Source organism: Capsella rubella, unplaced genomic scaffold, assembly GCF_000375325.1.
Source record: "Capsella rubella cultivar Monte Gargano unplaced genomic scaffold, Caprub1_0 scaffold_7, whole genome shotgun sequence".
Classification (NCBI taxonomy): domain Eukaryota; kingdom Viridiplantae; phylum Streptophyta; class Magnoliopsida; order Brassicales; family Brassicaceae; genus Capsella; species Capsella rubella.
Genome location: NW_006238917.1, coordinates 14894318 through 14908561, shown reverse-complemented (window position 1 = coordinate 14908561; position 14244 = coordinate 14894318). Strand labels below are relative to the sequence as shown.

Here is a 14244-nt window from a genome sequence, read left to right as displayed (position 1 = left end):
GTATGAGTTTAGTCCTGACAGGATTAATGCGTTGTTTGGACTTCCGGCTGTGAGATAGAGCGCACAGAACAACGGCATATGGCTGAAGTGATTACCTCAGACATAGCTCTCTTTGTGTCTGGAGGTAAAGCCAAGGTCTTCAAGCAGTTCCAATTGTCTAAGGTTGAGGACAACAACACTAAAGATCTTCTCAAGATCTATTGTACCAACTGGCTGCCTACTACTAATGATGGGTATGTCACTCCTGACAGAGCCAAATTGGTCTACAAGGTGATGCATCAGAAGCCGTTTGATTTTGGGAGGATGGTCTTTAAGCTGATCATCAACATGAGTCTGACCCCTGTCTCAAAGTGGTGTCTGCCGTTTCCCAGTTTGATTTATCAGCTGATCCAGTCACAACACCCTGTGCATCCGGATGTATCTCAGCCAGTGCCAAAGTCCAACAAGAAGGGCAAAGCGAAGAGAGGACAGACGGCTGAGGTTCCAGTGTGCTTTTCAGATGATCGCAAGGCTTTGCGTCGTGCAATTCAGATCATGCAGCGTATCATCGATGCAGGTAAGTGTTTCTTCTTTCAATCTGTCATTCATGTGATCCATAAGTTACTTGTTTTTGACTTAGTTGTGCAAACAAGCAGGGGGAGATGATTCTGATTCTGATGATCATAGGACTGGTTGATTTGTGGGGGAGCATTTGTCCTGGGGGAGCAGTTGCTGTTGTTGCTGTTTGTTTTTGGTTGTTAGCAACAATGTATTTTTATTACAGAATCTTGTTTCGTTAGCTTTTAGCTTTTGGGTCTGTAATATGTTTAAACATGGCTTTTTAGGATTTTTTATTTTGGGATTTGTGCTAGTTATATTGCTAGATGTTTTCCTTGTTGCTGTGTTTTGGTTTTGTCTCTCTGTGACTTTCAGGTTTATCACAAAGGATGCTTGATTATCAAACTAAGTCAAAAAGGGGGAGATTGAAGATGCAGTTCCAGAACAGCTTGCTGTGGAGATCAGGAAGCTGCATCCGTTCAGACGCCTGAGATCACATCAGACGCCTGGGATCACATCAGACACTTGAAGTTGCTGACATGGAGTCGTGAGATGACGTGGCAAAGCTTAAGTGGATGGAGTGACGTGCTAAGGAAGATTTCTTGCTTGGCAGCAAAGATAGAGACGAATTGCGTGTGAAGATATGGTGAATATTCTTCACATCAAATAAGGAAAGGATAAGCTTGACAAGCAAGTATATTCCGTTTCCGTGAGATTCTCGAAGATCCTATGGTTAGGGTTTCGAGTAGTGAGTATAAATAGTCTAGGGTTTGGCCACGAGCCACTTTTGAACACTTTAGACTCTTTGTACGTGATTGTAAACTTCGAAGCTAGCAAAACAAAAAGCTGAGAAGGTGAGTGTTTGTTTTCTCTTGGGACTACACGGGTGTAGGAGAGATAGGTTTAGTGCTCGTTCTTTAGTCGGGTTCAATTCTATTGGTAGGAATAGATTGAGTAAGAGCCGAGACAAAATTGTATCATAGGAAAAGATAAATTTTGTTAATAAAGATCGAAGGAAAAAGCGTTTGTTTGGCGCGTTTCAAGCTTAAATGTCTGTGTGTTTCTCTATATATTTTCATTTTCTTCTATTTTTCTGTTCTTTGTTTTTAATTTGTGGGAGATCTTGTCTCCCTTTTTCCCACCAAAAAAAAATTACAAGTATAGTTAACATTTATTAGTGAATGGTAAGGTTATTAGGATTTGAAATTCAGTTAAATGAACAAAGTCTTCGAACATAGATTATTAAAACAAAAAAAAAACAAAGACTAAACAAATTTTTATAGAATAAACTCACGTTCAAAAACATTTCTCTAAACACCTCTTTGATCACTATATATAGAAAGAGACATTGGCTTTAATTAACTTTTGATCACTCGAGTGATCTCGAGCATGCATCTTCTTTTTAATGCATCTATAGATTTCGTAAATGTGATATAGATGTAGCTACAATGAATGCATGTACGTAACTCGATTCTTTTTATTCTACGTACGTCCCGATCCAATGGAAATGTACCAATCAAAGAAAAACTCACATATACATACACATAGATTAAGTTATGATCTTTATAAGTTTATAATTTATAGTGTGATTTATCATTTATGTAAACTCGGAATCAATTGAGTGAATTTACTTGGTTAAAACGGAACACTCTCTTATAAAAAGAGGCCTCACTGTAATTGTTACTGGATGAGAAATTACATAATAATCTCCATCTTCTTCGTTTGTTAGATCATGAGTTCTCATCAGTTATTATGGTGTCTGAGAATCTTTCTCTATATTGAATATTGAATCTACTTTGCACAGTTTTTCTACTTGAATCTTTGAATTCTCTTCCATATAAATCATCCATTCATCCAATTTTATCTTCTGTCTTCTATCGTTTTTTCCAACATACAAGTGGTTAGATTAAGTTTTTGCGATGGTTTCTTTACAAAAGTTCGGTTGGGAGTCTGCGACACTAGATCGAGTTCATTCTTCATATTTTCTAATCAATTTTGATAAATCTTCGAAGGTACGATTTTTTCCCTAATTGCTTTAAATCAATTTTGATCTTCTTTTTTTTTTGTGACATGACATAAAACTACATGTGAATTTACAGCATTTAAGAAGTGCAAGAATTGACATGCTCGACAGTATTCTGCCAAGCAAGAGGACATTGTGGCCAACCTTTAGTATTTGAAAAAAGAATATAAAGTCTAATCTCAATCCAATTTATGATAAGAAATCAATATACTATATAAATTACCCAAGGCGTTTATGTTTCTTGTTGTTTTGACTCCATCCATGTGTTAAATACATTGAGAAACATTCTTTCCAGACCATCAAATAATTCTATTTAATTGAACAATATATTCACCTTCTTAATTCGTAATATGACTAGTCAAAAATTTAGAATAGAGACACAAACCAAAATCCATGTTCAGTTTTGAACAGCTTAAGTTAACAAGTAGTCAGACAAATACAATGTTAACTTTGTATCATGTCTAATATATATTCACCACGGGTTTTTTTATTAATCATAGAGCTTTCTCTTCCACAACATTTTCAAAGAATTTTAAAAGATAAATCCTTTTATTTCAGAATTTTCAAAGAAATAAAGTAATTTCAAAAGTTGATGAATATTTTTTTTGTTTAAAAGTGTGACTTGTTTATTGAAAAAGTGAAGGATGGACGAAAAATGCTCAAGCTGTTCATGTCAAACGTTTACAATGATGTTGTATATTGAGTTGATCAATAACAAAAAGAGGTGAAAATGTCGAAAACTCATATACTTTATGATCAATATCATGATATATTTATATACGATCTCTCAGATAAAAAAAAAATATTGGAAAATGTTAATTCTGATATGAAGTTACTCACTCATCCATAAATTTGGGTTTCTCATTACATTTTGACTTTTTATGACGTCAGTTGGCCAACTACTACAATCTCACACTATAATGTTTAATTCCTAAACAACCAAATCATAACTTGTAAGAATCCATACACGTTTTATTTAGTTATTTAAGTAATCAAATTACTCATTTCATACTTATTTTTATAGACTTATACTAACAAAATACTCTGTTTATATACTTAAAGTTGACCATACGTGTGAGATATAGCTATGCATGTATCCATGCAGATCCGAGTTGAAAATAAACCATAAACCGTTGAAACCTAACAAGACCAACTCAAAATGGTTTAATCAAAAGCATCGAGAACGTTTCTTTAAAAATCGTTTGTTTCATTTTCTTAAATTCAAAAAGTTCTGTAACCAAAACTGAACTGAAACCAATTTTTTGGTGTAATCAAACCAAACCGAATCGAAAAAAAAAAATGCACATTGAAAGCTTATATATGTTCTTTCTATATTAAAAATCATAATCATATTATATAACTCAAACTAGTATAAAAAATACCTATAGCCACTTACACAACCGCGAATATTCGTGGTTATAAAGCGATTTAGTCAAAAAGACGACGAATTATTTAACTTACGATGCTATAGCCACAAATATTCAAGTGGTTATAGAGATACTAGTATTAAACTGACTCAAAATTACATTTATTTTAAACTAAACCGAATTACGAATGGTTTAGATGACTACAAATATTATTATCAAACCGAACCGAATCATAAACCAAACTGTTCATCTCTAAAAGAGTCTAACCTAAAGTAGATATCTCATATGCCATCTTTTCCCAACCGTGATGTTTCTCTAGAAACTTCATTATTCCAGAACAATCACAACTTAAATGTAAACATCAAAAGATTTATTGGTTAAGAAATTAACCACCTAATATTATATGTACAAGCTTGCTGCAATGAACATAATAACCATAATTTAAAAAGAATCCATGCATCATCACTATATATTTGCGACATTAATACATTCTGTTCAAACTAAGTAACCCAAGAAAGAGTGAAGCTAACACAAAATTACATACAATGATGATCTTAAGACTGGCTCTAGCTGCCATCATCTCCGCCTACGCAACCGCGCAACCAACACAAACGTCGTCGTCCCTTGTAACTTATATATTCGGCGACTCGTTAACCGAAGTTGGTAACAACAATTATTTGCAATATTCACTAGCAAGAGCGGACTTCCCTTACTATGGGGTTGATTTCTCCGGTGGTAAAGCCACCGGAAGATTCACCAATGGTCGGACCATCGGCGATATCATATGTACATTATCTATCTCTCTCTTTCTCCTATTACCTATATGCTTCTAATAAATATGTGTACATATCTTTGTGACACACACACATATATATATATATATTCTAATATTTTCCCAAATCTTGTTAGTTTCAATTCGGGTCATATAGATGTGGTCGGGTTAACAGTTTAGTTTCAAATTTAATGAAATCACGGTACAGTAATTGCGATTAGTCGATTTTAAACACGATTAGTAAGTTTAACTGAATTTGGTGAATTATAATGGATTATATAGTTTAGGTGGAATTGAGAAAATTATATTTAGTATAGGGTGAATTGGGTAGAGGACGAAAGTGTAGGATGAATCGAGTTGAACGGTTATTGTAGAGGGGGTCTGCTACAGGCAGCCCATACATATATATATACAAATAACTTTAAAAGTAAGGGTTTATTTTGGTTTTGTTTGTTCTAATATAAATGATTGTTATAGTTTGGTATATATAACCCACTCCTATGCATTATAGTTTTGGTTTTTAATATTTTAACGTTATAGAGAGATGCCCTAATTAAAATTTCACAAACCATTTATGTGATTGTTATAGCTAAAAAGCTTGGGATTGCATCGCCACCACCATATCTATCGTTATCAAGAAACGATGATGCTTATCTCAGTGGTATCAATTACGCATCTGGAGGAGCTGGAATTCTCAATGAAACTGGCATTTACTTTGTACGTATTATAATCTTCTTTTATTCTATTTATTCTTCTAAGAATTTTAGATATATTTTTATAAGTATTTTAGTATTAAAAGATATATATTTTGATCGAGCAGATTCAAAGGTTGACGTTCAATGATCAAATAAAGTGTTTCAAGAAAACTAAAGAAGTCATTAGGGCGAAGATTGGAGATAGAGCTGCGAACAAGCATGTAAATGATGCCATGTACTTCATTGGTTTAGGTATAAATTTAAACTTATACATCTATAGTTTTCTTCTCTCTCTTTTTTTTTTTTCATTTTTGTAGAAAAGTATTAAATTACGATGCTAAATTAATATACTAATTTTTTGTTCATTTGTAATATATATAGGAAGCAACGATTATGTAAACAATTTCTTGCAGCCATTTATGGCAGATGGGCAGCAATATACACATGACGAGTTTGTCGAACTCTTGACCTCAACTCTACACAATCAGCTTTCGGTATGTATTATTCCTACTAACTTCTATTTTTTTTTCTTGAAACCAAAAATATCAAAAGAGAGATATTCGAGTAAACAAATTGGTTGGTCATCTGCACTGCCCTTTCTACTATATACTATATAATTTTATTCCTACTTTGGAAAAGTTTGGGGGTTCAAAATCTCTTATATATATATACACTACCAACTTACCAAGAGTTTGTATGTATTATAAGTTTATAACTATGGTTCCTTAGTAATTGACTACACAAATTTCATTTATTTTACGTAAATAACCAATTGAGAAAGTGTAAATACATTATAGTTAATGTTATGTGTTTGACATTTCACCAAAAAAAATAAAATGTTATGTGTATTTTTTGGATTTTGTACAATCTCAACATTTTATTAACGATTTATTAGATAAAGTTTTATAAGCAAAATTATCACATGTTATGTAGTTTTGTTTTCAGTATATATATGCTAATATGCATGAAAGTTTGAAAAATAAAGCACGTTATCATGAATAAATAACATTGTGTATTTTCTGATCCGGTTAGATAAAATACATAACATACAATAACATGTATGTTACGTTTTCAAAACCTGCGCCATGATTAGACAATGTTATATTTAATCTACAATTTGCATAGTTTAAAACCATGAAATAACTGAGATTTAGTGGAACAGACAATATACGAATTAGGAGCAAGGAAGGTAATATTCCATGGGTTAGGTCCATTGGGATGTATCCCATCACAAAGAGTGAAGTCGAAGACAGGAATGTGTCTCAAACGAGTTAACGAATGGGTTTTAGAATTCAACTCAAGAACGACGAAGCTTCTTCAAGATCTCAACAAACGCCTCCCCGGAGCTAAGTTCGTCTTCGCCGATACTTATCCTGCCGTTCTTGATCTCATCAACAATCCCACTCACTACGGTAAGAAAAAAAGAACACTAATCATTTCTTGTTACCAAAGTTTGGCATAAGTTGTCCCAAAAATATAAGCCCAATGTTTTCGAGTTTTTAAATGGTTTTCGAATTATAAATTTTTGGTTTTTAGTGTTTAGATTTTAGATTTTGATATTTTGTTCGATAACGCATATATAATTTTTATACAAGTTGTCCTGAAATATAAGGTTTTTCGAGTTTTTAAATGGTTTTCGAATTATAGATTTTAGTTTTTAGATTTTAGGTTTTGATATTTTGTTCGATAACGCATATATAATTTTTATACAAGTTGTCCCTGAAATATAAGGCTTTTCGAGTTTTTAAATGGTTTTCGAATTATAGATTTTAGTTTTTAGATTTTAGATTTGGATATTTTGTTAGATATCGCATATATGATTTCTATATAAGTTGTCCCAAAATATAATTAGGCCATGAATGTTTCGAGTTTTTAAATAGCTTTCGAATATCGATTTTGGTTTTTAGATTTTAGATTTTGATGTTTTGTTCGATAACGTATATGTGGTTTTTATATTCAATGAACGTAGGGTTTAAAACAGCAAACACGTCGTGTTGCAATGTGGACACAAGCGTTGGAGGTCTTTGTCTTCCCAATTCAAAGATGTGTAAAAACCGTAAAGACTTTGTCTTCTGGGACGCATTTCATCCGTCCGATTCGGCTAATCAAATCCTAGCCGATCATCTCTTCTCCACTCTTATGTCTTCCTCTGCTCCTTCTCCTGCTCCTAAACCAGGTCGCTAGTATACTACTTAAGAACATCAAACCAATATTTTCTTGTTAAATTGGACATGCTTGCACTAGATACATGTGTAATTAATTATATGTTTCTTGATGTAACCATCAGGACAAGTATGTGTGGCTTTATTACACAAGTATTATTTATACTGAGATCATTATGAGTTTGTAAACACATCTTGTTGTATTCGTGTTTAGGGTTCCTAAACATGAGTTATAAATATATATACATTAATATGTAAAAAAAAATATTCTTCATGCATGCAAAAAGTTTGATTATGAATATAATTTTCTAGCTAAACTTGTTCTCAGCTTTTTCTGATTTTCTCAAATTTTTAAAATTTTCTCAAACAAACGATGCACTAGTTGTACAAATGTTATTTTTCTTTTGAATATAATTTAACATTAAATTCAAAAAAAAAAAAAAGTTTGATTATGTAACTTTTGTATAATTAGTGCTCCGAAATTGTGTAACTCTTTACACCTTGTTTTTTTTTTTTCTTTGTGTGTCAAGAAACTAATTCATTATTTGTATGCCATCGATAGACAAATTTTTTTAATTTATTCGTATAATAAACACACCATATGTATCATTTATAAAAGTGGCCCTTATATGCTTATAAATTTAATTAAACAAATCGGCCGACACTACTCCAACCAATCACAAATTGCCAACACTCAACTTGGGATTCTAATTTGTTATAACTAGTAACACGTAAAACATGTGTAACAGTTATTCACCAATCACCATGGTAGATGTTTGTAATTAGTTCGGTATTTATATTTTCTTTTGCTCTAATGGAACATTATGTGTATAGACCTAAGTCAAGTTTTTTATTATTCAAAGTTTTCACATTTTTACATTTTTCAATAGTGGTCTCCTGCTATGTAATGAGAACTTTTTAAATGTTTTCTTCTCATTTCTTAATACATGGATCTCTCGACCTCATTGTCCCAATCTACCATCTTGTTAGATGTTTGGAGAAGTCTTATTTTTTACTTTTAGAGCCTTTTTCACAAGATAGTAGTAGATTAGACATTATCGACCTTTAAGACTAAAACAAAATCCTCATTAGTATATGATATTTTTAGTTTTTTAAAATTATCTAATTGTAGTATCTTATTTTATAATAAGTGTCGTGATCAAAAATACATCTAGATACATCTGAAAATTTATTAGTTATATAAATAATCCACACAACTAGTTTATTGTAGTTTTACATATCTCGTTATATATTATAAAAACAATATTACGGGATAAAATAACGTGACTTGGTTTAAAACATGTACATTATTCATGTTATGCATTTAATGCTAAGAGCAAAATCACAACTGAAAGACCCAGATTTCTGTGCATGTCTGATGTATGTGTTTTTATGCAGGCTCATTATCACATGCAAAAGATAAGGGTATTTTGGTCCAAAAATTATGAGATATCTTCTCATATTAAGATGTATGAAATGTTGCAAAATTTCAAAATATATATTTTCTTTCTTAATTCTTTCTCAAAATAATAGTATTGATTTAACTTGTCTCTATAAATAATCCACACAACTAGTTCATTGTTTGATTTTTATTTTGCTAAGAGAAATAGTAACAAGATATAAAACATGTGGAGGCTAAAGATCGGAGCTGCCTCAGCAAGAGATCATGATCCCTCTCACTTGTTTACCACCAACAACTATGTTGGTAGACAGATTTGGGAGTTTGACACAGATGCATGCTCTCATGAAGAACTCTCGGAGGTCGACGAGGCTCGCCGTAATTTCTCACTTAACCGGTCACGTTTCAAAACGAGTCCTGATCTTCTTTGGCGCATGCAGGTTAGCTAGTGAATCACACATACTAATTATGTCTCTTATAATTTAATAATATGAATGTGAAGATGTTTTTGTTTGATTTGGATTCATAAAGTTTATGAGGGAGAAGAAGTTTGAGCAAAAGATCCCGCGAGTTAGAGTAGAAGATGCAGAGAAAATAACATATGAAGATGCAAAGGCCGCGACGAGAAGAGGAATACTATATCTTGCGGCGTTGCAAGCTGATGATGGACACTGGCCTGCTGAGAACTCTGGTGTCATGTTCTTCAACGCTCCCTTTGTAAGAAGTTCATATCCTTTCTTTAACAATTTTGTAGGTTTTCTAATATTATATAGGAAAATTCTTACGAATAGCACAAAAATAAGTTTTTTTTTTTTTTTTCGTCTCACAAAAATAAGTTGTATTTCATAGATCATAGATCTAAGAAAAAAAAAGATTACAAAATAAATTTGGACAATGTCATACAAATGAAAGTAGACCCCATTTCATCAAAATCTTGTACAACTAGACTAGGACGTTGTGAAACCTTGGCACAAATAAAACTGCCATCTAAGTTTTGTAACCATTCGGGTTGATATTTTATACTTATCTTTTTGTTTGATCTAAGAAATATTACATCTAAGCAATTTCAATACAAATAAAAAAGTATAATAATTTTGAACTTTCGTATGCAATTTACTATGGAAATTTTTGAGATTTTGATAAAATGAAGTTTAGCTAGTGTTTAAAAGTATATTTAATTTTGAATCATTTTAATAGAATACAACAAACTAAATTTTTAAATCAAAGTTTGAAAATGAAACCTAAATAATTAGAAAATATATATAATCCTTTTGTTGACAAATAAACAAAAAAAAATGAAAATAAAGAATTACACAATTCTTCAGTAATTTAGTTAAATGATATTTAGGACTTACGAATTTTTCAAAAGCTATGTAATGTAAATATATGACCATATATTTTTATTTTTTCATTTTAAATCGTCTCTTGTTAAGTTGTTATGGACTTGTCGATATTAGTAAAAACTAATATATATACTGAAACATTCCATTTTCGAAAACTAAATTCACAGTTACTATGCTTATACATAACTGGACACTTGGAAAAAATCTTCACTATGGAACATCGCAAAGAGTTCATGCGCTACTTGTACAACCATCAGGTACCACACTTTAATCGAACTCACGTATATGTATAAAATATAATCACATATATGCCAACAATAATATTTTGTAGAGTGAAGATGGTGGTTGGGGATTACACATAGAAAGCCATAGTTGTATGCTTAGCACCATCCTCAACTACATCTGCCTACGGATTCTAGGAGTAGAACCAGACCAAGGAAGTGCTTGTGCAAGGGCACTTAAATGGATCCTCGACCATGGTGGTGCTACCTATACACCATTGTTCGGAAAAGCTTGGCTTTCGGTACACCCTAATGTTATGTAAATAAAAGATAATCTATTTAGATTTATCCTTAATTAATCTTGCCAATTTAATCTTTATAGGTTCTTGGAGTGTATGATTGGTCTGGCTGCAAAGCTATACCACCTGAGTTCTGGATGCTTCCTTCATTTTCTCCTATTAATGGAGGTTGATTCTTGTGATTCTTTGTCTTTTATTTGAAATGAAATTGGCCGTAGTTTTATTTGATCATATATATAATTTTTGTTTCGAATAAAATGAAGAATTTATTCGAGAAATATGTTTTTACATCTAGTGCAACGTTTCCATAGAAGGTATATATGCAATTTACGAAATTCAAAGATATTAAAACAAAAATATATAGCTTAGTTGTTATCTTGATGCGAACCAAGTAACCATTGCACCCTTTGTTATCTCCTCAGCTCTCTGATTGAAGAATTTGATCATATTTAACCAATGTAGGTACCGTGTGGATTTATTTCCGAGAGAGTTTCATGGCATTGTCATACTTATATGGTAAGAAATTTGTAGCTACACAAACATCTCTCATTCTACAGCTTCGTAAAGAGCTTTATCCTCAACCTTACGCTCAAATCGTTTGGAGCCAAGCCAGAAACCTATGCGCTAAGGTTAGTTTCCTTTTACTTTTTCATGTTTCATAAAATGGACTAGAGACCTTTCTTTTGTCAAGAAATAGTATAGATATATACCATTAACTTATGTGTTGATATATATTAATGTAGGAAGATGCTTTCAACCAACAATCATGTATACAAGATTTGTTTTGGCGAAGTGTTCATATACTCTCTGAGAACATTCTAAGCAGTTGGCCTTTCAATAAGCTCATAAGGGAAAGAGCTCTTCAAACCACAATCAAACTCATTCACTACCATAATGAAGCGACCCGACACCTTACTGGTGGATGTGTGTCAAAGGTTTTACTCTAATATAAGTAACTTTCTCATCCGAAATATAATCTAAATATAACAAAATTTTATGTTCGTATTTGGTAGGTATTTTGTATGCTTGCATGTTGGGTAGAAGAGCCAGAAGGTGATCATTTTAAGAGACATCTTGCTCGAGTCCTTGATTTTGTATGGATTGGTGATGATGGTTTGAAATTCCAGGTTAGTTTTTTTCGTTTCTTTTATTTGGGAACCTATGAAAAATAAAGACTGAAAGAGTAATTGCACTACATAAATAAAGTAAGAATAATGTAATAAGAATTAGCATTTTTCTTTTCATTTTTTAATGGTCAGATGTTTAAAAAAATGTAAATTTGATTTTCGGAGAAACAAATATCACTAATATACAAACTATTTAGTCAATAGTGTTTCAGTAAAATCTCTATAAATTAATAATGTTGATGACACAGTGAAAATCTTAATTTATAGATGTTTTAATTTATCGATACAATCATACAGTAAACTCTATTGATTTATTGAGAGATTTTTCAAATTTGATAAGTTTTAAAAAACAAATTTTTTGAAGTAAGATTTAATCGTTATAATTAATAATTTTGAGGACGCTAAATTTTTTTGATAACAAAAGTCAATGTTTATCTTTACGAGTCTAACTATATATACTCCCTAGCTAACTAAAAACACATAAGTCAAGCATATAACTTCTCTAACAAGACAAAATATCTAAATACTTTAAACATATAATATAAAAATTAAGATTTTGTGGGTTAGTCTAGTATTCTAGTATTACTTGTTGTGGATATATGATGATTCATCCTTCATCAAAAGCATATTAAGATTATGTATATACTTGTGCAGATTTCTGGTAGTCAATTGTGGGATACAGCCTTTTCACTCAAAGCCATTTTAGCTGGTGATATTGATGATGAGATTAGGCCAACTCTGAAAAAAGGATATGATTTTCTGAAGAAATCTCAGCTTACACAAAACCCACTTGGTGACCATCACAAAATGTTTAGAAACATTACAAAAGGTGCATGGAGCTTTTCTGACAAAGACCAAGGATTGCCTATTTCAGATTGTACTGCCGAGAGTTTAGAGGTGAGTACATGTGCCTTCTCTCAATTATAAAGTTTTTATCTACTTAACATTATATGCATGTGTGTGTCATGGCTAGTGCTGCTTAATGTTTGAAACCATGCCATTGGAGTTTATTGGTGAGAAAATGGATGTAAAGAAGCTATATGATGCAGTCAACATGATTCTTCATTATCAGGTTATTAATCATATGTAAGAAGTTTGGTTGAGAATGTTCGCAAATTTGTTATAAAATTGTGTTTTTTTCGATATGAATATTGCTAGAGCAAGAATGGAGGCTTAGCAGCATGGGAGCCAGCACCCGGGAAAACTTGGCTAGAGGTATTGACCATTTGAAATTGCATTTGTTTTAAGATTGGCTTATTTGAGTGTAACAAATGACTTAAATAAAATCTTATGCAGTGGTTTAGTCCAGTGGAGTTTATGGAAAATGCAATAGTGGAACATCAGTAATATGTTACTCTTTTATATATAGCATCACAATATTTTTCTTCTTTTTTCTTTTTTGGCTAAAAGTATTGGGTCATAAATTGTATTTAGGTATGTAGAATGCACAGGGTCATCGATAGTAGCAATGGCTCGGTTCATGAAACAATTTCCAAAACATAGAAGACAAGAGGTAGAAAAATTTATAAAAAATGGAACAAAATTTATTGAGGATGTTCAAATGCAAGATGGTTCGTGGTATGGTAACTGGGCAGTGTGCTTCCTCTATGGAACCTTGTTTGCATTAAGAGGATTAGTGGCTGCAGGCAAGACCTACAACAATTGCGAGGCTATCCGTAGAGCGGTTCGATTCCTTCTCGACACGCAAAATGCCGAAGGCGGATGGGGAGAGAGTTATCATTCTTGTCTTGAAAGGAAATACATTCCTAAAGATGGAAACAACATGACGAATGTTGTGAATACAGGAGAAGCACTTATGAGTCTGATTTTGGCTGGTCAAATGGAAAGAGATCCTAGACCGGTTCACCGAGCTGCCAAAGTTTTGATCAATTTACAATTGGATAATGGAGATTTCCCACAAGAGGTAATTAATATGTTAACTTAGTTAAATTTATGAGAAATATGTCATCAAATCTTGTTAATTTATACATAAACTACTGAAAATGATGTTTTTGTTTCTTTCTTCAGGAAATGAGTGGGGTGTTCAATGTTAATCTGAAGTTTCATTCTCCTAATTATAGGAACATCTTCACTCTTTGGTCACTCGCAAATTATTCGCAAGCCCTTCTATGTTTACATAAGTGAGCACTCCACTTTTAGTTATTATTTTTATCAACACTATCACTTTTCAGTCTTAATACATGTAAACAACTTCTTCCAAATATTTTGTCACAACAAATTTTTCCACAGTTCAAAATCCTGACCATCTATATATACATTTTGAAGTACCTTTTGTAAT

The 14244-nt window shown here is 32.1% G+C and overlaps 2 protein-coding genes across 2 annotated transcripts; both read left to right on the top strand.

Annotated features, from left to right (window-relative positions):
- The first annotated feature begins 4434 nt into the window (after positions 1-4434).
- LOC17877605 (GDSL esterase/lipase At5g37690) lies at positions 4435-7745 on the top strand. The gene is made up of 6 exons (XM_006285619.2): positions 4435-4713; positions 5289-5416; positions 5520-5646; positions 5776-5888; positions 6557-6806; positions 7364-7745. The coding sequence occupies exons 1-6, from the start codon at positions 4473-4475 to the stop codon at positions 7576-7578; spliced, it is 1074 nt and encodes a 357-aa protein (XP_006285681.1). The 5' UTR covers positions 4435-4472; the 3' UTR covers positions 7579-7745.
- Positions 7746-9099: 1354 nt separating this feature from the next.
- On the top strand, positions 9100-14233 carry LOC17877918 (seco-amyrin synthase). Its single transcript, XM_006285560.2, has 14 exons — positions 9100-9395; positions 9487-9672; positions 10466-10555; positions 10630-10821; positions 10902-10986; positions 11281-11447; positions 11562-11753; positions 11832-11945; positions 12600-12842; positions 12919-13017; positions 13104-13160; positions 13242-13288; positions 13380-13869; positions 13974-14233. Exons 1-14 carry the CDS (start codon positions 9183-9185, stop codon positions 14088-14090), a joined length of 2292 nt encoding a protein of 763 aa, XP_006285622.1. The 5' UTR covers positions 9100-9182; the 3' UTR covers positions 14091-14233.
- Positions 14234-14244: the final 11 nt, after the last annotated feature.